At 43.5% G+C, this 25750-nt stretch overlaps 2 protein-coding genes across 2 annotated transcripts in view; one reads left to right on the forward strand and one right to left on the reverse strand.

Annotated features, from left to right (window-relative positions):
* Positions 1-7231: 7231 nt before the first annotated feature.
* Positions 7232-13992, reverse strand: pebp1 (phosphatidylethanolamine binding protein 1). The gene is made up of 4 exons (XM_079516281.1): positions 13734-13992; positions 11939-12048; positions 10445-10545; positions 7232-7711 (listed from the first exon to the last, which is right to left on the reverse strand). Exons 1-4 carry the CDS (start codon positions 13866-13868, stop codon positions 7494-7496), a joined length of 564 nt encoding a protein of 187 aa, XP_079372407.1. The 5' UTR covers positions 13869-13992; the 3' UTR covers positions 7232-7493.
* A 2845-nt stretch (positions 13993-16837) lies between these two features.
* vsig10 (V-set and immunoglobulin domain containing 10) overlaps positions 16838-25750 on the forward strand; it is a 30575-nt gene continuing 21662 nt past the window's right edge. The window contains exons 1-4 of the mRNA XM_079515569.1: positions 16838-17139; positions 18473-18823; positions 20894-21253; positions 24457-24747. Of these exons, the coding sequence (XP_079371695.1) occupies positions 17091-17139; positions 18473-18823; positions 20894-21253; positions 24457-24747 (1051 nt within the window). The 5' untranslated portion in view covers positions 16838-17090. The remainder of the gene's footprint in view (positions 17140-18472; positions 18824-20893; positions 21254-24456; positions 24748-25750) is intronic.

Below are 25750 nucleotides of genomic sequence, written 5' to 3' on the forward strand. Positions count from 1 at the left end.
CTTCCTTGGTCTCAACTGCGCATGTTTCTTTCCTTCCAAAGCAACATGGCGTCGCCCGTACGGTCTTCGCGTCTCATCCTTCTTAGACTATCCTTGGGTCTGGCGTCGTCATGAAAGGGGGCGGGACTGCGACGCTCTATAGCCCCTGTGTGTCTAGAAAGCTATAAGCCATGTCACATCACATAATGTGCAGAGTGTCCTCATATCAAGCTGTATGAAATACAGAAATAAAAAGATGGTAGGGTTATCGTAAATACAAAAAACGTAGGTCAGTGGTTCCCAAAGTGGGGTCCGGCCGGGGTCCAAATGGACCCGTTACATTTGTACACTCTCAGAGTTAAATTAACTGTAATTTTACAATATAAATTGGGGTCCCAGAGATAGAAAAAATGTCATTAAAGAGGGTTCCGTGGCGTAGACAAATGCATGTCAAACTGGGGGCCCTTGAAATGAAAATGGTTGAAAATCACTGCTAAAGCCGTAAAATTAGTGTCAATTTGGGGGTCATTGACATGAAAACGTTTGGGAACCATTGGCTTAGGTAACTATCCCATTTTGGGCGGGAACCCCTTTTGGTGTTAGCATTATGTTATGCTTTAGCTATTGAAAAATAGCAGATCTACAAGCTCATAGCGCGCCACCGAGTGGCGCGCTATGAGCTTGTAGGTCTGCTATTTTTGAAAAATCGAAGAACCACTGATACACCTACTGAGGCCAGGTATACACATTGATCTCGTGTGCAACAACAACAACAACAACAACAACAACAACACTAATTATGTTGACTATCACTTTTGCTTGCAATACCTTGATCTTACACAAGTAAGTGAAAGTGGGCTGCCTTCACAATTGCTGAGTCGTGTACTACAAATCATTATCACTGTACTGTAAGATATGATGATATGATGAGGGGGGGAGGGGGGGGTTGAGGGGTACATTATGGTTCCACTTAGTAGTGCTAAAATAAATAGACAAATACATAATATAATATAAAAGGGAACCTTGACATATTTGTTTATTTTTTAAATTGTATAATTAGGGGTAGGACCAGATAAGCTTATAGGCTTCATTCCTGCTCCTTTTCACCACCACAAAAGCAAAACAAAATATAGTACAGTTGTACTATATTTTGTTTTGCTTTTGTTTTAACTTTTTTCTTTTAATGTATTATTGTATATTTTTATTGTCATTTTATTTAAAAGAGTTCGAAATAAACATTCATTCATTCATTCATTCATTCATATACAGAATTATACACCAATAAGGAACTGGACTTTATTTTAATTTTAACTGCCTCCCAGCCAGGTCAGGTCATTGTTCGTGTTGTTACAGTATGAGCTGTTGATGCTAGGAGGTGATATGAGGACCTATATTGTACCTTGTACGTATGATTGATAATCCAGTCTCACTAGGTGAAAAATTTAAAAAAACGAGGCTTGCTCAAAAACTACAGGGAGACCATATTATACTGTCAACCACATACAAAAGAACAACACAGAAAATATTACCACGAAAGAATATTATTGACCTGAGGAATATATAGGTCTTCCAAATGTTATAAATACATGATGATATTTGTAACGTTCAGGTTATAAAAAACCAAAACACAATATAATATTGTGTTGGTTTTTGTATACCTGATGCCTCTCTCTCTCACTCATCCATCCATCGCCCTCCACAGAGAGGGATGACATCATGTTAGGTCAGCTTGGGCATAGTGTAGTGACTCTGAGTAGGTAGTGACAGCGTTCAGCTGCTATCGTGTGTATCTATAATTTACTTACCGCGCGGATAATGAAAACACAACAAGACCAGCTTAATTATGATCATATTCAAGCATTCACATGATTAGAAATGACTCAAAAACGACAGAAACCAACCAACCAATAAAAGACACATGATAAAACGAGAAAGCGTAGTAGCCATATACGACGTTGTTGCAAATGAAAACAAACCCCCTCCATATCCTCTTTGAATCGGTCGGTTGGCAATACAGAAGCAAAAAAAACAACAACATGTATAAATAAAACATAATTCGGCTTGGTGAACACGTTGAAATGCCAAACGCACCGACCGACCGTGCAGGTGACATTCCGTGTTCCCGTATTTGTGGACGTTTGTATCGGCTAGTGAGTGAGCCGTTTGTGGTGGTGGTGGAGGAGGCTGGCTCATTCATGGCAGCTTCACTCACACACACACTACAGAGATCTACCGTAGACTGCCATGCAAAGACGAGTGTACACAAATAATGGCACCAAATGGACCCTAACGGGTCCATCACAACACTACAGAGATCTACCGTAGACTGCCATGCAAAGACAGTGCATCAGAGAGTGCACAAATGGCACCAAATGGACCCTAACGGGTCCATCACAACACTACAGAGATCTACCGTAGACTGCCATGCAAAGACAGTGCATCAGATTCAGAGAGTGCACAAATGGCACCAAATGGACCCTAACGGGTCCATCACAACACTACAGAGATCTACCGTCCGTAGCTGCCATGCAAAGACAGTGCATCAGAGAGTGCACAAATGGCACCAAATGGACCACAACACCAGAGAGATTCTACCGTAGCTGCCTTGCAAAGACAAGACAGTGCATCAGAGAGTGCACAAATGGAACCAAATGGGGTCCATTTGGTTCCATTTGTACACTCTCTGATGCAAAAAAAAACATTGCAGCTGCGCTACACACATCTAGTCAACAACACTACACTTTTTTTTACACATTATGGCAATAAACAAGCTTTTGACAGGCAAGTTGGCATGGTGTGTTTATATATATTTGCTTTCGGATCTCAACATTAAAACAACCAAACAACACTTATTTACAAAGCTGTCACCACCTGTCATTCATTCCATTATTATGTGTTGCTTCCTTACCCCGTGAGGTGAGAGTAATATTAATCCCGTCTCATTTTCATCCACACGTTCGCAGTAGTAAAGGAAGGAATATAGCAATAATAATCCGAACTGGCAGCGTCAATAAACGGTGTGCAGGTGGTGGTGCACGGTCCGTGCACGCACGCACACACACACAACCCGCTGGTATGTTATGTGTGTGTGTACTTTGCCCAGTTGAACAGAACCTACGCACTTATATCTTGACTGACTGACTGGCTGGCTGGCTGGCCCGCCGCCGCGCGATTCTTCTTCCTACTACTACTGCTTGCTTCGTTTGTAGCCTACTCTGTCGCGCGACGGTGTCGCTCGCTTCTCTCTACTACTGCTTGCTTCGTTTGTAGCGCCCTACTCTGTCGCGCGACGGTGTCGCTCGAAGAATAACTGAAAATACAAGCTATATTATATTAGTTCGCAGACACTAGACCGTCCGTCAGTTGTTGTCGGCGAGCGACACCGTCGTCGCGTCGTAGCCTACGTCGTCGCACGACGGGAGTTCTTTTAGTAACATATTATTTATATCATCAGTCACCACCACATCTTTTTATTTTAGAGAGAGAACGTTGTTCTGTTTCCCGTATATAGTAGGTCTGACGCCAACCCACCGAACAATAATATAAGAACACCAGGTGGACGATATTTTAAAACTTGGAACAACCCAAAAAAAAAAACTATGCATTTCGGCGTGAAAGTGACATTTATTAATTCATGATGACACTTTTGTATTCGCCTCGAAACGACACGCACACGCGCGCGCACACACACACACACACACACACACACACACACACACACACACACACACACACACACCTAGTAGTATCGAAGCCATGAAGAGAGAGAGGAGGAAGTCACTCCTGTCAGTGGCACGCACACGCACTGTCTGTCTGTCTGACACACAAGTGTACTAATAAATAACGGTTAAATATGCAAACAAGCAAAGCAAAAACTATAATGCCAGTTATATATCACCAAAGAGAATGTACTTCTTTTACCTGTTGTGTCGCTGAAATGTGGCGTCAAGCTTCGCGTTGTTCATTTAAAAAAGTCCCAACTTGGCGAAGAAGTGAACACGTTCGGTGCCGACTTTGTGAAGTGTGTGTGTGTGTGTGTGTGTGCGCGTGTGTGTGCGTGCTTTCTTGCTTGGCTGCTGTCATTCGAGGACTTCCTGGATGAGCAGCCAGCCGCCGTTCGTTCGTTCTTTCCTTCGCGTGCCGAAAACAGCCGATCTACAAGCTCACAACTAGCAGCGAAGGCGAAGGCTTGAGAGCTTGTAGGTCGGCTTGTTTTACGGCGCGCGAGACCGTCGTACGAGGAAAGTGGTTTTTTTTTACAGCTATTTTTGACAGGCGCAAACACGTTCTTTTACGACAATTATGTACGGTATTTTGGTATTGATAATAAAGTTATTATATTTTGGTTGAATATATAAGGGTATGGAGAAAAAATATATAATAATAATAATAATAATAATAATACTAATAATAATAATACTAATAATAATAATAATAATGCAAGGAGTCATTTTCACTGTTTGGAATTTTTATGAAACGTTTTGTTTTTTTTAGTTTATGGCAAATAGTTCTAGAACATGAGTGTATGTCAGGTACCTGTTTTATAACTATGTGGCATTCACGAACTCAACTGTACCAACAGAGCATATTAAATGCAATCCTGCCACCTAGTGTTGGATTTAAGGATTTCAGCCATGGTATCGCCTTTTTAAAATACAAAATATACAACCTGGTCATCAATTTAAAATGATTAAAAAAGGTAAATCAATTAGAGGTGTTTTGCTTTGATTCATTCATTGATGCATAAAGATTTAGACTATACGGTATTTACAAAGTATGCTACTTGATTATTTGATTAGCCTAATCAAAAATGTAATCTGATTGCTAATAGTTGCAGCCATAGTACAGACAACAGTAGTAATGCCAGATCATATCATGTCAGTGGAGGTTCTCAAACCATTTTGGCTCAGGGCTCCCCTATGTGTAAATACCTTTTTCACCCACAGCACCCCTGAGTTACATTGTTACTTTGTAGCACCTTACATTTATGACATATTCCGGTGCATTATGTAAGTATGTCACTCACAGGTGACTCTCTTGAATATTTTTCATTTAGTTTTAGTCACCTGGAATGTTTTTATGTTAGTCTAGGTTTAGTCGACTAAACATCATAAGATGTTAGTCGATTAAATCTACAGTTGATTTAGTCGACTGTAGACCGCTTATCCGTAGTCGGGTCGCGGGGGCAACAGCTCCACCAGAGTGCTCCAGACTTCCCTCTCCAGAGCAACATTATGGCTTAATTAATAATTAATTAATGGCTGATTTTACACATGAAAATAGCATCCAACTAAGTGTAAAATGACTTGTGTCTTTTACTTACATTGGATCTGTTGTCCACTAGTCCCCTAACATTTTAGTCTAGTTTTTAATTTGTTGACGAAATTAGTTTATTTAGTTTCCGTCAGTGGGAAAAAGGTAGTCGACGAACATTTTTCGTCATAGTATTTTAGTCGACAAAATCAACACTGGGCACAACAGGGGTCTGCTGCCTGCCACCTTTAGCCCATTCTGGGCGGGAACCCCTTTTGGTGTTAGCATTATGTTATGCTTTAGCTATTGAAAAATAGCAGATCTACAAGCTCATAGCACGCCACCGAGTGGCGCGTTACGAGCTTGTAGGTCTGCTATTTTTGAAAAATCGAACGACTGACATAGAAACATAGCCTTTTCAGAAAACTGTCAGGATGTAGAAGACATTTCTAGAATCTGATCTCAGGTCAGAATGGGTTAGTATGGCAGGCTGAGAACCACAAGTAAACATGGCACCATCAGGAAGGCAATACCGCAGAGTATCAAATGCCAAACGAACAGACAAACGGACCATTTCCACAGGCAGGCCATCAGGCTGCTTAACCCATTTTGACCTGGGAACGATTCTACAAATGTCTTCTAAATCAGTTAAAACAGTTTTCTGAAATTCCTCATGTTTCTATGTCAGTGTTGCTCAACCTTTTTCATGTCAAGGACCCCCCCCAGAATGATCTGTATTTGGCGACAGACCCATCTGTTCCAGGGACTGCAAAGATTTTAATTAAAAACGCTCTGAAAGAATATATATATATATTCAAAGATTTGCGCCACATTTTCACGATTTAAAAAAAATAGCAGGCCTACAAGCTCATACCGCGGCACTCAGTGCCGCGCTACAAGCTTGTAGATCTGCTATTTTTAGCTAAAGTATAACAATGTTTACAACACCAAATAGGGTTTCCGTCTGGGTTAACTGTCACTTAACCCTGTTTGTTATCTGCCCTCTAGCACTGTGGGTGAGTCAACCACAGGAGTGTGCTTCGCTTCTCCCAGACTCATCTAGTAAGAGAGTGCGGAAGTGCTCATTCTATCTCAATGGGATAGTTCCAGCCATAGGAGGAATGTGTGGAACTATAGCCCATAGGCACCCTCTTTGCAGCCAGATCAAAGCGTGTTGCTAACTTGTAGATCTGCTATTTTTTAATAGCTAAAAGTATAACATAATGCTTGAAACAACAAAGGGGGTTCCCGCCCAAAATGGGTTAACAGGCACCGATGGACCCCTCTCACCATGCCAGTCGAAAGCAGCACTTATACTTGTGGTGTACGACTGCGTTGCATACTGAAAATAGAAGATCAAGAAGCTCACAGTCACAACGCGGCCCGGTGTCGTGCATGGCCATGCAACACGTTGAGCTTGTAGATCGGCTATTTTCAGCACACACACAACCCCCTACCATCATACCACTTAAGCATAAATTAAGCATTATTCTACACTTTCATTTTATGAATATTTTATCATCTGCTGCTCCATCTTTATTGCATTATCTATATTTGATATTTGTACACTTATTTTTACTTTAGAATTTATTTCTACTCTAAAATGTCACCCTCTTTTATACCTGATGTTAAGTGATGTTATGTTCATTGGACAAGGACATCACATGTTTTTTTGTTGTTGTAATTATTATTTTTGTATAATACAACATACTGTGCCAACCCCCCAGTTTGGGTCGGTACCATTCCAACCCCCCAGTTTGGGTCAGTACCATTCCCCCTGTGCCAACCCCCCAGTTTGGGTCAGTACCATTCCCCCTGTGCCAACCCCCCAGTTTGGGTCAGTACCATTCCCCCTGTGCCAACCCCCCAGTTTGGGTCAGTACCATTCCCCCTGTGCCAACCCCCCAGTTTGGGTCAGTACCATTCCCCCTGTGCCAACCCCCCAGTTTGGGTCAGTACCATTCCCCCTTAATTAAATAACAACCAGTCAACCACCATGCCCAGCGCTAAACACATTTATTATAAATGCTCAGGAAATTTACAGCAATTCTTTGTTATTCAGTTAGAATGGCAGAGCAATGCTCTGAAAATTTCTTTAGCAAAGCTCAAACATAAAAGGCTTTAATATTGTTGGGGTTGGTTTGTTGCTAAAGCACGTATGGGAATTTCCAAATTACCCCAAAACACGTGCCTGGTAATTCCTAGTGCAGAAGAGTGTGCTCCATAAGCCAAAAGTCTTTTCATATACTTCTTTTGTTTGTTTATTTCCCAGCAAGTTGCTCGTAGAGTTTGGGAACATAGTCGTCCCACTCGGCCTGGTAGCAGGTCCCGGCCACGGGGGCTCCCAGCCCGTACTTCTTCCTGAAGGCCTGGACCTGGAACTTTCCACGGTTGTCTCCGGAGCGGTTGGTCAGGACGGCCTCCGTGCAGGACAGGCTGCCTGACTGTTCATACACCAGCCACACGTACCGGTGCAGGCCTGAGGAGGGCAGCAGAGAACAGGCTTTGTTAGCCAGGTCTTATAGAGCAGTGCTTCCCAAAGTGGGGTCCGGGGACCCCTAGGGGTACTTGAGGGAGTTCCAGGGGGTACCTAGCTCAATTAGACATAGTTAGGAACCAAATGGACCCTTATGGGTCTGTAACTCAGAGAATGTACACATGGAACGGTTCCATTTGTACGCTCTCAGAGTTAAATTAACAGTGGTTTTACAATATAAATTGGGGTACCAGAGATAGAAATACCATTAAAATCACTCAACCGTCCTGCGTACCACCTGTTTCTAAATGTCACATAATGCAGGCGGCAGCAAAATGTTGTGTAATTGAAAACAAGCACTTCCAAACTCTGACAAAAAAATAATCAAATGCAGGGCATTTCTTGACAGAAAGTAGCTCATAACGTTTCTATGGATTTTTGAGTGGTGTAAACCACTCCTACGACTGGCTTTGTTAGTTTACGTGTCTGTCTGTCTGTCTGTTCGTACCAAAAAATGAGCATGGTTACTACGGTCACCCAGTTCACCCGGGTGTGATGCTGGGGGATCGGCTGGATTTCATTACGTCAGACATTACGTCAGACCACAGCTGATCAGGCTATATAAGACCTTACACCACTCAGTTCACACGGGTGTGATTTTTATGAAACAAAGACTTTGCAGATAGGAGGAGGATAATTCAAGCTTTTCGTACAGCTGCAATGTTGGTGAGTTTAACATTGTTTAATGCAATCAGACAGGACTTTTCTGTGTGGATGAATGGGCTGTCAAGGCCAGAAAGTAGTTTTTTGCCACTCAGTGGGCGTTCCCGCATAACTTCCAGGTACGATGATGTCACGCATACCCTCTATAGCAGCAACAAAACATTTACAGTATGAACCTCAGAATTCTGGACAATCATCCAAATGGCTGTAATACAAACTAATAAGTATACATATAAATAATGATGAAAAATACCATGTTTGACAACGTTTAGGAGTATATTTATATGCACATATTTGATATGCATAGCTTGCTGTCAAATGTAGTACCCAGGTATTTGTGTGGTCACCAGGTCGTCCATGGTGAGCAAGTCGACCTGGTGACCACTTACAAATACCTGGGTACTACATTTGACAGCAAACTAAAATTCGATGTGAACTGTGAAATATTGTGCAAGAAAGGCCAACAACGCCTCTTTTGCTTGAGGCAGCTCGCCAAATTTCAGGTTGACAAATCCCTAATGAAACTTTACTACAGTGCTTTTATTGAGTCAGTTATCTCCTTCTCCATCATTTGTTGGTATGGAAACCTAAACATAAAGGACAAAAACCACCTTGGTAGGATTGTGAGAACGGCCTCAAAGATTGCCGGAGTTAACTTCAGTAGTCTAGATCAAGTATTTAAAAATCAGGTGCTTAAGAAAGCCAAGTCCATTTGTACGGACAAGTCCCATCCCCTCAGAGTTCAAGCTGCTTCCCTCTGGCCTTCGCCTAAAGGTTCCAGAGGCCAAAAGCAACAGGTATAAGTTCTCCTTCGTGCCTGTAGCTATCCAGGCTCTAAATGCCGATAGGAGGAGGTAACTTGTCACCTGACTCGCCTGTATGAATTATTAATTATTTATACTGTTCTGAAAATGTTATGAATGATAATGTTACACTGATACCTTGAACTGCCATCCTGTTTTATTGTTCTATGTGTACTATGTGCCTTTTTACTGTGTTTTTGTGTTTCATGTTACCTGCCTGTGTTATGCCTTGCTGTAAACCAAATCACCCCTCGGGGACAAACAAATAAATGAACCTGAACCTGAACCTGCATATACCTCACTTCAGATACATTTTGGATTCACAGGGCATGTTATGCCGATATGTCCAGGCGCCTAGAGTGGATTCAAATGTTGACTGGGCAAATTAACATCGCAAGCACGGGACAGCCGGACGGACGGACGATACTGGTTTTGCCGACTTCATGATAGGGGACCATTTAAAACAAAGGCGGCTTGCTGTGGTTGGTGTGATTTTGGACACGTTGGCTACAACAGAAATGTGCATGCACAGGGTGAGGGGCTGCCAAATGTCACTAGAAAGTCTGGTGACGCGAGGACCGGTGACTGCCACAATGTAGACTATCTGGTTTTTTCGCCTCCAGCATTTCAAAAGCTAGACTGGGCAAGATCTCAAATGATTGGGCTTGTGCCCGAGTGGCCCAATGGAGGCTACAGTTCTGGATCGGTCATCGGCAGTTTGATTAATTGATTATTGTGCTGTCCCACAACCATCTTCGATGCTTAACCCCTTTTGGTGTTAGCATTATGTTATGCTTTAGCTATTGAAAAATAGCAGATCTACAAGCTCATAGCGCGCCGAGTGGCGCGCTACAAGCTTGTAGGTCTGCTATTTTCTTTTAAATCGCGAAAATGCGGCACAAATCTTTGAATATATATTATTTCAGAGCGAACGTTTTTTCTTTATTTTCGACGTCAGGCCTAAATGGGTTAATAGACAATCTATAAGCTTCCATGGCGCTGCAATGCGACGCGTTGCCAGCTTGCAGATCGGTAATTCTCGCCACAAGACGACACCAGCATAGCCTGGTAAATCCTTACCGTAATTCAAGTCTGCTGAAATCATACGAAATGTGAATTCCGCGACTGCTAACACCAGTGTAGCGCAACCAAGTATAAACCAGGTTTCACCGGTATGTACCACGTCGTCTACCTAATGCGGTTTTCTTACCAGTGCCTTTGGGGGGACCCGAGCCAACGTAGTCGGACATGACACAGCCACTGGACACGTCGTTCCCCTTCATGTTGACCACCAGAAAGTGATGCCACTCCCTTTAAAATGGAGAAAAAAAGCACTATTGTTTATCTCAGATGCAGTACAAGACATTTTCATCATAGGCAAATATGCTCCTCAAATTAATGTCCCAATGAGCATCTTTGCAACCTTCCTGTACCAATTGTGGTATCCATAGTACTCCATTAGTGTTGCCCTGCATACACCTGATAGCCACTGTCAAGCCATTGTTTAAAAGAGAATTCAACACCCGGCGTAGCACCTAGCCTGGCGTTGCCAACACTTAGTTGGAAAGAAGCGTATGGATTTCTATTTTGAGGTTGGATAGCCTCCAAGTTGCTTGCGGCAAACACCATGCAACAGCTCACTGGCCATTGTTGTCATTTAATAATAAATCGCATGTTTGACGTGATTGGATTTTATGAATAGTGAGCATTATTATGTAAGTAAGGCGCGATTCATACTCTTATTTTAGAGCCGAATAAAAGTCTCTGTAGAGCCTACAATGTGACGTCATTTGAGGTTCGGGGGGCGGGTACCGTCCTAAAGTCGGCTCTTCGGTGCTATTGAAAATTTCTGATGAGCCGAAATCATTTCGGCACTACAGCGGTAAAATAGGAGTATGAGGCCCGGGCGGCTGGCGTAGCCGTCTGGCCACCTTGGCTGGTAATCCAGTCTGGCAGTGTGCCGCGGGTTCGACTCCCGATCCCGACGGCCTTTACTGCGTGTCACCCCCCCATCTCTATCTCCCCATTTCCTGTCAGCCTACTGTATACCTATCCCTCTATAAAAAAGAAAATAAAGGCGAAAGCCACAAAAAATATATCTTAAAATAGGAGTATGAATCAGCCCTAAGTCAGAGAGGCTTTTTGTCGGTATGGTGCGGGAGTCTATCCCCGTTTCACAATGCGCTAGAGCAGACCCCTGGGAGAGGGATTGCTGAGGTGGAGCGCAACACCTACCATCAGCTCCCAGTACTTATAGTACAGGAAATCTATGGAAAATACAGGGTCAACCTCAATCTAATTGCAAAAAGAAAAAAATCACACCCATGTGAACTGAGTGGTGTAAGGTCTTATATAACCTGATCAGCTGTGGTCTGACGTAATGTCTGACGTAATTAAATCACACCCGGGTGAACTGGGTGACCGTAGCATCCATGCTCATTTTTTTTGCACAGACAGACAGACTAACAAAGCCAGTTGTAGGAGTGGTTTACACCACTCAATAAACTCAGCTGATTTTGCATCTTCAATATATCCTGAATAACAGAAGAAAAGTTGCCTGGAATTGTCTGAGGGGAAAGTGTTGAAAATGACCTGTACAGTATGGCCACCATTGGCATCCTATTATAAGGCAATATTTTCTAAATTTCCTTATGCTTTAAGTAGCCACCTTGATTATTTTTGGCTGCATGACGTCACAATTCACCTGAATTTGGGGTCTTTCCTGCTGGGGGCATCGGGGTCAGTCAAGGCCAGAGTGTACAGCTTACTGGGGTCACACCCTTCCCACTCGACCGTCGTGGGCCGGTTCTGCACCTGCACATCATATCAAAAGCAACAACTGACTGTTATTTAACCCACTTTGACCCGATCAGATTCTAAAAATGTCTTCTACATCCTGACAGTTTTCTGAAAAAGCTATGTTTCTATGTCAGTCGTTCTTCGATTTTTCAAAAATAGCAGACCTACAAGCTCGTAGCGCGCCACTCGGTGGCACGCTACGAGCTTGTAGGTCCTGTCAAAGACAAAAGTGGCCAAAGATTAATTGACCTGCATTTGGCTGGAAATTTGGAAAGAGGACAACAAAACAGTAGTCTCATTGTCTGTCAGGACTCACGACTGGGAGCAGGCAATAGTTCAAACATACAGTAGGTGGCGCTGAGGAGTACCTCCGTGCAACAGTCAGAGACATAATAATTATGACATGGTTATTGTTGTGTCGTTGGTTCATTATTTATTCGGCATTTGAGTCACGGGTCCGGACCACCATTACCCCCTTAGATAGCATTTCTGTAGACTTAGATAGCATTTGAAACAGACTTATAGCATGTCATGTAGACAGCACAATAATTGCATTGTATGTAGTCATAGCACGTCATATAGTACATATGTATAGCATAGTATAGTATATGTATAGTTTCGTTATATAGATATTCTACTGTTACGTTCTTAGCTTACGCATGTTTCATGATAAATGCTTTTTTATGTGATGTATCCCCATGCTTTTTTGTTCTTGCTTAATGTAAATCGCTCAGCGTCTGCTAAATGCCTAAATTGTAAATTGTAACCATTTGATGACATTTAGCCCTCAGACCGAACACTTTATAATATTTTGTTCCATTTGAATAAGTTCCAAAGGGAACAAACAATTCCATGCTGTATTGATGTTGGTACCATTAGGAGAGACAACAGGGAAACATTGATCAAAAATAACAATTATTTTACATTCTCTAATTGTGTAGACTTGTAAATGTAAGTAATATAGATGTTTAACAATAATTTAACTCCTGAGAGTGTAAAATATGAATGGACCTGGCTGTTAAGGGTCCATTTGGTTAATAACAACTCCCCATCATTTTGCTGGGGACCACCTGGAACCCCCTCAAGGACCACTGGTGATCCCTGGACGGACGGTCCACTGGTTGAAAATCACTGGTTTATAAAATTATAACATAAAATGCATTGATTGATTGAAATATGTATTAACAGTTTGCAGAATTACAGTACATTTCAAGCACGTACTACTCAACTGCGCAACGAAATTCGGGCGTCGGATCACATTACTGTCGGTTCGCGAGTGTAGGATAGCGTTACCTCAGTACAAAACTGAATACAAAGACTGTTAACCTTCTAAGCTGTTAACTGTGAGTGGACGACCCAATTAAGCCTTACACTTGTTTACAAGAGGGTCCACCTTGTTCAATTCATCAAAACATTTAGAGACGTACAAATAGACACTTATATATAGTCAAAGAACAGAACAGGAATTCATCATAGAGGTAAAAAGGGAAAAGAAACATATTTTGCAGCCGTCCAATATCACACCCCATGATCTGTTAGACTAGAGAACGAAGAATTAAAACACAGTACACAACCTGTTCTACATGTTTCTACGAAATGGAGCATTGCAAGCACAGAAGGCCCGCTGGCTTCCATTCCATCCATTCATTGTAACGTTGTTAGCCCAGTTAGCTTGCCGTGCTAACATCAGCTCCACTAACCTGAGTCGGCGTGAGAACTTTGCCCAGGTCGTCGATCTCCAGCGAGTCATACTTGACGGTGAGAGCCGCCGCAGGCTTCTCCTCCACCTCGGTCAGCTCCAGAGGCCCGCTCCACTGGCTCACATCCACAGGCATGTTGTAATGTCCACACACTGTTGTTACTGTACAATACTAACTACGTGCTGCTGCTGCTGCTGCTGTGTGCTTGGCTCAGTTGGCTGACTGTTTCTGTTTGCTTGCAGAGAGAGAGAGAGTACTACCGAGGTTTGCCACTGGGGGGCGCAGTCTGCTTGGTGCTGCTTTATTTGGCTGTTCTTAAAGTGGGGTCCAGGGTCCAGGGTCCAGCCCTGGCTTAGACTCTAAGGGCTGGACCCTGGACCCCAGACTCTAAGGGCTGGACCCCAGACTCTAAGGGCTGGACCCCAGACTCTAAGGGCTGGACCCTGGACCCCAGACTCTAAGGGCTGGACCCCAGACTCTAAGGGCTGGACCCTGGACCCCAGACTCTAAGGGCTGGACCCTGGAGTCTGGACCCCACCTTAAGAACAGCCAAACCGGCTGGACCTTAGAATATATACTCTAAAGGCTTAGAGTATATATTCTAAGGTCCAGCCGGTGCAGCCCAGGGGGTCCCTTATCTCTGGTCCATAGCCCTGGTCCAGTGCTTACAGCGAGTCTAGACTCGCTGTAAGCACTGGACCAGGGCTACTCTGGTCATTAGAGCTATGGTTCAGAGCTAAGGGTGCCCTGGACTGAGGGTCTCCAAATGGAACTTTACAGGTCTGTATAATGATGTCTGAGAGCCCATGGGGGTACAAATGGAACCAAATGGACCAGAGCTATGGGGTCCTTATACCGTCCTTCAAAGTAAAAGGTTTGAGGACTTTACAACTGTATAGCACATTACCGCCACCTACTGTTAGCTGCATGAACCAGGCATGATGATGATGATTGATGATGATGATAGTTTAATATTTTCTTATTGTCTCCACCAGGCCGAAGGCATGGGGAGAGAGTATGTTTTGCACTCCGTCCGTCCGTCCGTGTGTGTGTCCGTGTGTCCGTGTGTGTCCGTCCGTCCGTCTGTGAACAGCTAATCTCCGGCACCGTTAACCCGGTTGATGTCAAATTTTGCACACACACTCCCTGGATGCCAACGATGAACCTCTGCCCCAGAATTACCAGAACGGCTTGTTATAGCGCCACCAGGAGGCCGCTTTGTGCAAAACAAGTTTTTGGACAGTACACCTACATATTTTGTCCAAACATCACGCAAATTGGTACACAGTCTCTCTAGAGCCATTCAACGAAACGGGTCTTTCAGATTTCTCAGACTCCATCCTGATTGGCTAAGATTGGCTTCCAAAGTTTGCAGGAGTGCTCAGTTTCAAACAAAATGCTGCAAATCATGGACACATCGTGTGATTTCCGTGAAATTGTGCACGCACATTCCCACTAGGCCGAGGAAGAAATGCCACGTGAACATTTTCAACTCAGCCTCATGGTGGCGCTATAACTCGCGTGTTTTTACCTCTAACTGCACGGATCTGTGGATAACTTTGTATGCCAACTCCCTAGAGACCAAGGAAAAACCTTTGCCTGGAATTTTTCACATCTGCTCTTTATAGCGCCACCAGGAGGCCGACATATGTAAAACACATTTTCTAATATTACTCCTTCAGATTTTATCCAATACATGCTCTCCATAGTCATGTGATCAAGACGCGTGTGTTTGATTTGTCATAATGCACCTTCATTGCCTACGATTGGCTTCCTCCTGGTGGAGACCTGTGCCCAGAAGGGCACTTTTTCTAGTTTTCTATTCTTACTAGTCTTAATACGTTTGAAATGTACTAGGTATTTGTATGCTATGTCCTGTATGTCAGTCCTGTTTGTATTGTTTGATGTTCGATGTCTGGGGACTGCAGATGGAAATTAGCATGTTTTGCTAAAGCTGGTATATTTACACTGCATTTTTAATGTGATGTTCATTAATATACATTGTCCCAACTAAATAAACGAATGAAGTGAAAAATGATGATGATGCATTGATAAATGATAACCCCCATGATTAAGCCTCCCTACTATATTCCTGTGGCTTTCAAGGCCCCCCCCCGCCAAATAAGGTGTATGAATATCACTATAGTAAATGTAATTGTATTGATCTTGACATGAACAAAACATTATGAGGGATTAACAATGTTTGCACATAGTGTAACATTTAACCTAACCAAATGTATACATATATAGCTCTAACGCAGTGGTTCCCAAACTTTTTCATTTTCAAGGACCCCCAAATTGACACTAATCAGCCCGCGGACCCACATTTGAAAAGATATGCCAGGGTCCAGGGACCCCCATAAGAGAACATGTTTACGGCTCTAGCAGTGATTCTCAACCCGTTTAATTTCAAGGACCCCCTAGTTTGACATGCATTAGTCTACGGACCCCCATTTAATAGCATTTCTATCCCTGGGACCCCCAATTTAGGCTATATTGTAAAATCACTGTTAGTTTTTACTTAGAGAATGTACAAATGGAACCAAATGGAAACCCATTTGTGATCAGGGTCCATTTGGTTCCAAACTATCATTTAGCTGGGGACCCCCTGGGCACTTCCTCAAGGACCCCTGGGGGTCCCCGGACCCCACTGCAGTAGAGTCTGTTTATAAATTATAATTAATTGTTGTTATTATTTACAAGGGGGGTAAGACTTTTTGGGACCCCACTGCACTAAATGGGCGGTCCATGTCCTAAGGTGACGTCACATTGAGGGAGTGTACTATACTCGTGTGTATTGTGTGTGTGTGTGTGTGTGTGTGTGTGTGTGTGTGCGTGCGTGCGTGCGTGTGTGCGTGTGTGTGTGTGTGTGTGTGTGTGTGTGTGTGTGTGTGTGTGTGTGTGTGTGTGTCACTGTACCTTGGCTACTGTACCTTTAACAAGGTGGACTTTCAGGGTGTGGTTTATCATCTCCAGAGTTTCCGGATGAACTACGTACGTGCTGCTTTCGTAAACAATGCAGGTGTGTGTGTAATGTGTGTGTGTGTGTGTGTGTGTGTGTGTGTGAGAGAGAAATCTGGTACTACGCGCAATGGGAGAGAAGATGACTATTAAGTTAACCAGCAGCTATCGGTCGAATTCGTCAGGATATAATAATAACCTATAGTTTTCTTGTAACTTTAAAAAGTGTATTATTACAATGGGCTAACTATATCAAAGTGTGTGGAGTTCATCTGTGGATCAACTGTTATTATTACGGTCAGACTAGTCGGACTGGTTTGGGGAAACACAGCCTTTTTGTTCATGTTGTTGTTGTTGTGAGTCTGACAGTCTGTGTTGGTCATATTATATTTGATCATGAAGGTTGTCATGATCGCTGCGGTTCTACAGCTGCTGCGGGCGGCAGGTGAGTGCAGACAGTGCGCGTATATTATTATAGCCAAACAGACAGTCGGTCTGTCAGAAAATAACTAATCTATTAGTGTATATTTGTAGGCTATGTGTCTCTAAATGTCATGATGAATTGAACAAACAATGGTGGACCCTCTTGTAAACAAGTGTAGTGCTTTATATTGGTGTCGTCCACTCACAGTTAACAGTATTTGTATTGAGTTGAGTGCTTGAAATGTACTGTAATTCTGCAAACTGTTAATACATAGTTAAATACTTCAATCAATCAATCAATCAATTACAGAGTTGTTACAGAGTTATTTTTGACAATGTAAACAAAACAAAAAAAATCCCCCTTTTCTCACTTCAAAATTGGACTATATTCTATAAACCGTCTGTCCCTTTTTAGCTAAACATTTTGCTTATATCTGCAGTGATTCTAACCTATAACTATCCTATAACTATAGCCTTGCGTTTTCATTATGATGAATTGAAAATGGTGGCTATTGTAAACAAGTCTAATGCTTTATGGTGTCGTCCACTCACAGTTTGATTGATTGATTGATTGATTTATTTATTAACAGTTTGCAGAATTCCAGTACATTTCAAGTACAACTCAATACAAACACCATAAACGACACCATAAAGCATTACACTTGTTTACAATAAATAGGGCCCACAATTTCACTGCAAACTATTATGCGTTTTTAAATTGTATTCATTTATTTAAGTTGCTGTTAGTTGGGAGTGTGACTGGGGGTTCTGTACCTAATTGTCTCTTAATAGTATTTCATGTATGCAATGTTTGTCAATGTTTTTACTCTGTATAGCACTGCAGATTTTCAGTAAAGCAAGTGTGGTTCGCAAACATTCTCACGTCAAGGACCCCAAATTGACACTAATTAGCCCGCGGACCCCCCATTTGAAGAGATATGCCAGGGACCCCCATAAGAGAAGATTTATTTTACGGCTCTATAGCAGTGATTCTCAACCTGTTTAATTTCAAGGACCCCCCAGTTTGACCTGAATTAGTCTACGGACCCCCCATTTAATGGCATTTCAATATCTGGGATGGTCCCCAATTTATATTGTAAAATCACTAGTTAGTTTAACTCTGAAAGTGTTGGTTAAACACTCTCAGTTACAGACCCATAAGGGTCCATTTGGTTCCTAACTATCATTTAGCTGGGGACCCCCTGGAACTCCCTCAAGGACCCCCTGGGGGTCCCCGGCCGGACCCCACTGCAGTAGAGTCTGTTTATACATTATAATTAATTGTTATTATTTTATAACCGACTACTGTACGTGCTGAATAATTATTTAAAACAACGTGATATTGTGCTCTACAGTCTCAGGTCAAAGCTCCACCAAAACAGTCTATGGAAGCCTGGGAGAAGCCCTTCTGCTTCAGTGTTCTGATGGCGATGGATCGCCGCCGGTCTACACCACGACGCGATGGACCAAAGACGGACGAGAAATCACGGACAGAGATGGCTCTGCTGCGACCGCTGCCTCCTCCGAGTCCTCCTCACCACCCGGACAACAGCACCAACACCACCACGTCCACGTCATAATAATGGCCAACGGCACGCTATTCATCCACGCTATTCATGTTGCTGATGAGGGCACGTACCTCTGCAACGCATCGCTCAACGGCACCGCCACCGCCGCGCTAACACCAGTCCAACTTCGAGTAGTCAGTGAGTATTTATAGACTCTGTTATTGGCCACAGGATGTTTTTTAACCCATTTTGACCTGAGATCAGATTCTAAAAATGTCTTCTACATCCTGACAGTTTTCTGAAAAAGCTATGTTTCTATGTCAGTGGTTCTTTGATTATTCAAAAATAGCAGATTACAAGCTCGGTGGCGCGCTATGAGCTTGTAGATCTGCTATTTTTCAATAGCTAAAGCATAAGCAAGGAGGCAACCAGGTGCTCAGGAGGTGTGCAGGTATAAAAAAATGTAAAAATAGTAAAAAGGTGCTCCTGGGATCAATCGGGATAGCACATCGAGTGGCGAGCTACGAGCTTGTAGATCTGCTATTTTTCAATAGCTAAAGCATAACATAATGCTAACACCAAAAGGGGTTCCCGCCCAAAATGGGTTAACGCTGTCCACCACAAGCTTACAGGGTGATATGATGGGTGTCTTTTTTTGTGGTGTACCAACCTGACATGTAAATGCCGGGCACCACTGCGAGTTTCTACAGAAACTGGTTCTTCGGGATTAACATAGCTCGCGTGTGGCTCATGCATAGCGAGATAGATAGGCCTTCATTGATCCCCGGTGTGGTAAGTTCAGCGGGCGTCACCAGTATACTGTATGACTGTAGCTACAGGTATGAGATGAGCTGGAGCTGCAGGGATTTACATTTTCACATTTTTCAGGAACTTTTCAGGAATAGAAAAAGCCTGCAGTTTCTATTAGCTTGGATTCCCCATCGATGATGTCACTGGTTTCTGAACTGCCCACAGCCCTCCTATGAGAGACAGACTGAGTAGAGAAAAATGTCTATTTTATCATGATTATTTGTGAGGACATATTATATGAAGATAGGTTGAGAAGTGGTCCACAATCCTGCACACGACTTATTCGTCAGGTGCACGATTGAAAAGGGCAGAAAAAACTAACACTAAAACTTAAAAAAAACGAAACTCAAACTAAGTGTTGTCACAAAAATAAAAACTAGCAAACCCGCTCTTAAAACGAACTAAAACTGAATTAGAAAAAAATATGTCAACACTAACTATAATGAAAAATCCAAAACAATTATGGCTATTTGAAAATGGCAGATCTGCAAGCTCACAATGTGTCGCGATGCAACACATTGTGAGCTTGTAGATCAGCTATTTTCAAAGTAATTTTTATTCATTTTGAACGTGTGGAGGAATGGGACATTCTGCACAATGAGTGCTTTTACCTTAAGTACATTTTGTTGCAGATACTTTTGTACTTTTACTCAAGTACGTCTTGAATTCCGGACTTTTGCTTGTAACGGAGTAGGCACCGTAGTGCTAGATCTGCTATTTTTGAAAAATCGTGAAAATGTGGTGCAAATCCTTTAATATATATTCTTTCAGAGCGAACGTTTTTAAATCAAATCTATGGAACAACATATTATCAGATGGGGGTCCGCAGGCAAATACAGATCATTCTGGGGGTCCTTGACACAGAAACATAGGTTTTTCAGAAAACTGTTAATTTTAGAATCGGCCTCAGGTTTAAATGGGTTAAGTAAAAGAATGTGAGTAGTTTTTCCACCACCTGTGTAGATGAAGACCTGTGTAGGTGAAGACCTGTGTAGGTGAAGACCTGTGTAGGTGAAGACCTGTGTAGGTGAAGACCTGTGTATGTGAAGACCTGTGTATGTGAAGACCTGTGTAGGTGAAGACCTGTGTAGGTGAAGACCTGTGTATGTGAAGACCTGTGTAGGTGAAGACCTGTGTAGGTGAAGACCTGTGTAGGTGAAGACCTGTGTATGTGAAGACCTGTGTAGGTGAAGACCTGTGTAGGTGAAGACCTGTGTAGGTGAAGACCTGTGTATGTGAAGACCTGTGTATGTGAAGACCTGTGTATGTGAAGACCTGTGTAGGTGAAGACCTGTGTAGGTGAAGACCTGTGTAGGTGAAGACATGTGTAGGTGAAGACCTGTGTAGGTGAAGACCTGTGTAGGTGAAGACCTGTGTAGGTGAAGACCTGTGTAGGTGAAGACCTGCGTGTCAAATCCATACAGTAATAAGTCATTGCATTATTTAATTTCTTTCCAGGCGGTCCATCGAACATATCGGCATCGATTGGTCCCGCCACGGCCTTGGCCAACGGCACGCTCTTCGTCCAGCGAGGCGCGACCGTGTCCTTCAGCTGCTCGGCCGCCGCGCGTCCCTCTACGAGCCTGACGTGGAGCTTCAGGGGAGGCTCGTCCAGCAACGACTCCCTGGCCGCGGCCAGGGAGTCGCCCCGGGGGGATCCCCCGGGGGGATCCCTCTCCCCGGGGGGATCCCTCTCCTCCTCGCTGGACTTCAGGATAGAAGACGTCCAGCCAGAGGACCAGGGAGAGTACAGCTGCACCGCCCGGAACAGCCTCTCGCAGAAGAACGCCACCTGGAGCACCCAGCTGCTGGTCTACTGTAGGTGTATTTTATTTGTTTATTTGGATCCCCATTAGTAGTAGTAAGTAGCCTTGCCGAGCCATGAGGCCCATAGGGGCAGGAGCCTATCTCCTGTTTCTGTAGCCATGAGGCCCATAGGGGCAGGAGCCTATCTCCTGTTTCTGTAGCCATGAGGCCCATAGGGGCAGGAGCCTATCTCCTGTTTCTGTAGCCATGAGGCCCATAGGGCAGGAGCCTATCTCCTGTTTCTGTAGCCATGAGGCCCATAGGGGCAGGAGCCTATCTCCTGTTTCTGTAGCCATGAGGCCCATAGGGCAGGAGCCTATCTCCTGTTTCTGTAGCCATGAGGCCCATAGGGGCAGGAGCCTATCTCCTGTTTCTGTAGCCATGAGGCCCATAGGGCAGGAGCCTATCTCCTGTTTCTGTAGCCATGAGGCCCATAGGGCAGGAGCCTATCTCCTGTTTCTGTAGCCATGAGGCCCATAGGGGCAGGAGCCTATCTCCTGTTTCTGTAGCCATGAGGCCCATAGGGGCAGGAGCCTATCTCCTGTTTCTGTAGCCATGAGGCCCATAGGGGCAGGAGCCTATCTCCTGTTTCTGTAGCGTGAGGCAGCTTGATGTACAAGTACACCCCCTGGACATGACGCTAGTATGTCGCAGGGACTTACCCCCAATCCAACCCTTGATGCTGAGTGTCAAGCAGGGATGCACAGGGTCCCATTTTTAGAGTCTTTGGTATGACCCGGCCAGGGATTGAACCCCCGACCTCCCAGTCTCAGGGCGGACACTCTAACCACAAGGCCACTGAGCTGGTATTGTGGCAGCGGTGGCCGAACGGATTGCAGAGCGGTCTCGATACCGGAAGGTCGCCAGTTCGAATCAGCGGTCCGACACGTTAAAATTACCACCGCTGAAGTGCCCTTGAACAAGGCATTGAACCACTACGATGAAATGTTCTATGAGCAGGGCCTGGCTGGAAACAAGTTCTTGAGCTTAGCCCAGATACCCTGGGTAAATATAGTAATCATTTAATTTCATTTAATTTGGTATTGGCCATTAGCTACTAACTTATTAGAAGCTACTCTTCCTGGGGTCCACACATAAAATACACTACATCATATGAATACATTTTACAAGACTGTATAAGAAAAACAGTTACATTTTTTAAATACAACTAAATATAAAACAAGTGATTAATAAATATAACATCGCAACCATGAATACAATTTCAGTTTGAGTACCGTCCGTTACAGTATGAAGGATTTTAAACGGTGTTCAATGTGTTGACCATCATCACAAAGCAAGTGACGAGATATTTCTTTAACTTATTTTTAATTTACTCAGCTATTTCAAAAGGAAATTGAAATGGATTTTGGACCGTATCCCAATATTTATGGTAAAAACAACAATAGAGATTTAAAGAATTTGAACTTTGAACTTTGCTTTCATGACTAACACACACAACCAGAACAATTGCATACAGTTTTGTTTGTGTAATGTATTGTGTAATGTATTTGTTTGTGTAATGTATTGTGTAATGTATTTGTTTGTGTATGGTCTCGGTTCTGAGAGCAACTTAGTGAAGAGAATCAATGTTATCTTCATCCCCAGGATAGGGCTGTGGACACTTTAATCTGATACGATGGATTGACTTCCTAAATTCTTTTTTTTATTCTTCTTTTGTCTGCCCCCCCCCCCCCCCCCCCCCACACACACACACACACAGGATGTTGCTTAACTCATGCATGTGATTCTGTGTAGCCATCAGGTCTATAATACTTCGATTTAGAAGTTTATGAGAAAAGAGGGGGCTGAGCGGGAATGTTGGTGTTGCATCAATTGACATCATCAAATAGGCAGGTCACAGATTGACCTCCTGTCCATTTGTGTCCAAACAACCCTTGTATCTATTTCATGTTTGTTCCTTCAGAAATATATGCCGGAAGGTGGCCTTACACTAGTCGATTTTTTTCAATCTGAAATCTGATAGCACCACACACTATAGGATAATCGGAGCGGGGCAGAGCAAATATCAAACATTCTTGATGTTGATCGGGCCGATCCCGATCGCGCTTTGAGCGGTCGGGCACCCCCAGAGCGTCAAAAATGCCCGATTATCGGCTAGTGTAAGGCCACCTTTCGTACTAGTAGTTAGTTTATACTTGTCACACAAAAGTAGCCAAAAAACCCCGATCTACAAGCTTACAATTAGTTCTGTCGGGTTGTGAGTAGAAACATTTCCAAAACCTTTGCCCAATAACAATATGTACCCACGCTTGGAATGCCAGATTGAAAGTAGTCTGTCTGTGGCTTTTATAAATATTTAACCAATGAAAAGTATTAACACGAGCTTTTGACTCAATGATAACTTCATTGAAACCAGTTGGAAGGAACACAGGTTCTTTGTTCCATCCATTTCCTGGAAAGTTAACAGGTTTTGGACATATCACGTTTCGCCCAGACAGCAACAATATGCTTCACGCCAGTGGTTCTCAAAGTGGGTTCCAGGGGGTCCCCACGGGTCCTTGAGGGCGTTCCAGGGGGTCCCCATTTAGACCTGAGGATTAGACCGATTCTACAAAATGTCTTCTAAATCATGACAGTTTTCTGTATGTTTCTGTATCAGTGGTTCTCAAACTATTTCATGTCAAGGAGCCCCAGAATTATCTGTATTTGGCCGCCGACCCCCATCTGAAAATATGTTGTTCCAGGGACCCCCCCCCCCTAGCAGACTAGCAGATCTAAAAGCTCATAGTGCGGCACCGAGTGCCGCGATATGAGCTTGTAGATCTGCTATTATTCAATAGCTATAGTATAACAAAATGTTTTAAAACACCAAAAGGGGTTCCTGTTCTGAATGGGTTATTCTACGGCTGTTCGAAAATAGCTGATCTACAACATTCTTTGAAATGAATGAAAATGTTTGATAACTAACCCATTTTGGGCGGGAACCCCTTTTGGTGTTAGCATTATGTTATGCTTTAGCTATTGAAAAATAGCAGATCTACAAGCTCATAGCGCGCCACCGAGTGGCGCGTTACGAGCTTGTAGTTCTGCTATTTTTGAAAAATCGAAGAACCACTGACATAGAAACATAGCTTTTTCATAAAACTGTCAGGAAAAAGACATTTTTAGAATCTGATCTCAGGTCAAACCACCACTGCTTTTATCCATCGTGAAATCACTCAAATCACTCAAAACAAATATCCTATACCCCTCAGATACCCCAGAAAGGCACCCCGAGTGCCTGTGGAAGCTGGGAGAGGACCCGGCTCACGTCCACTTCATCTGCAGCTGGTTGGGGGCTTACCCGGCGCCCACGCTGCGCTGGGGGGAGAACCACCGGGAGCCTGGCCATGGCCTGGACGGCCATCTCTACGTCTCGGAGCACAACGACACCGTGGCGCTGGTGCTCAACAGAACCGATCTGTTCGACGGGATGGCGCTGAAATGCAAGGCGGAACATCCGGCGCTCAACCCGGAGCACGAGAACAGCTGTGGGTTTGTCCTCGGTAAGCATGATGTACCTAGATCATTCATTGGTTCTGTTTGTCCTCGGTAAGCATGATGTACTACCTAGATCATTCATTGGTTCTGTTTGTCCTCGGTAAGCATGATGTACTACCTAGATCATTCATTGGTTCTGTTTGTCCTCGGTAAGCATGATGTACTACCTAGATCATTCATTGGTTCTGTTTGTCCTCGGTAAGCATGATGTACTACCTAGATCAGGGGTTCTCAACGTTTTTGGCCGGGGACCCCCGAAAATGCTTTGGCAACGTCTCGGGACCCCCGCCCCGCCCCCTCCCGACCCCCAATATAAATTGACTGCTACAATAACCTTAAACCATTTTGGGCGGGAACCCCTTTTGGTGTTTTAAGCATTGTTATAATTTAGCTATTTAAAAATAGCAGATCTACAAGCTCGTAGCGCGCCACTCGGTGGCGCGCTATGAGCTTGTAGGTCTGCTATTTTTGAAAAATCGTGAAAATAAAATTTAAAAAATAATCTTTTTTTTTTTTTTTTTTTAATAATTTGGGGACCCCCTAAAATAATTTGGCGACCCCCCGAGGGGTCGCGACCCACGGGTTGAGAACCCCTGACCTAGATCATTCATTGGTTCCTCATGTACCTAGATCATTCATTGGTTCCTCATGTACCTAGATCATTCATTGGTTCCTCATGTACCTAGATCATTCATTGGTTCCCAAACGTTTTCATGTCAAGGACCCCCCCCCCCCCCCCCCATTTGAAAATACTGTATATGCCAGGGACCCCCATAAGAGAAGATCTTTACGGCTCTAGCAGTGATTCTCAACCCGTTTCATTTCAAGGACCCCCCAGTTTGACATTCATTATTCTACGGACCCCCCATTTAATGGCATTTCTCTCTCTCTGGGACCCCAATTTATATCGTAAAATCAATGTTAATTTAACTTTGAGAGTTACAAGGGGAACCAAATGGACCCTTTGGTTCCCTTATCTCCCTTATCTTGATAGTTGAATCGAAGAAA

The sequence above is a fragment of the Electrona antarctica genome (genome assembly GCF_951216825.1).
Source record: "Electrona antarctica genome assembly, chromosome: 12".
Taxonomy (NCBI): domain Eukaryota; kingdom Metazoa; phylum Chordata; class Actinopteri; order Myctophiformes; family Myctophidae; genus Electrona; species Electrona antarctica.

Coding starts and splice junctions, on each gene's coding strand:
- pebp1 (XM_079516281.1), bottom strand. CDS start 13,868: ATGCCTGTGGATGTGAGCCAGTGGAGCGGGCCTCTGGAGCTGACCGAG. Junction 10,546..11,938: donor AGGAAAGACCCCAAATTCAG/GTGAATTGTGAC, acceptor TCCATTTTAAAG/GGAGTGGCATCACTTTCTGG. Junction 7,712..10,444: donor GGGTCCCCCCAAAGGCACTG/GTAAGAAAACCG, acceptor TGCCCTCCTCAG/GCCTGCACCGGTACGTGTGG.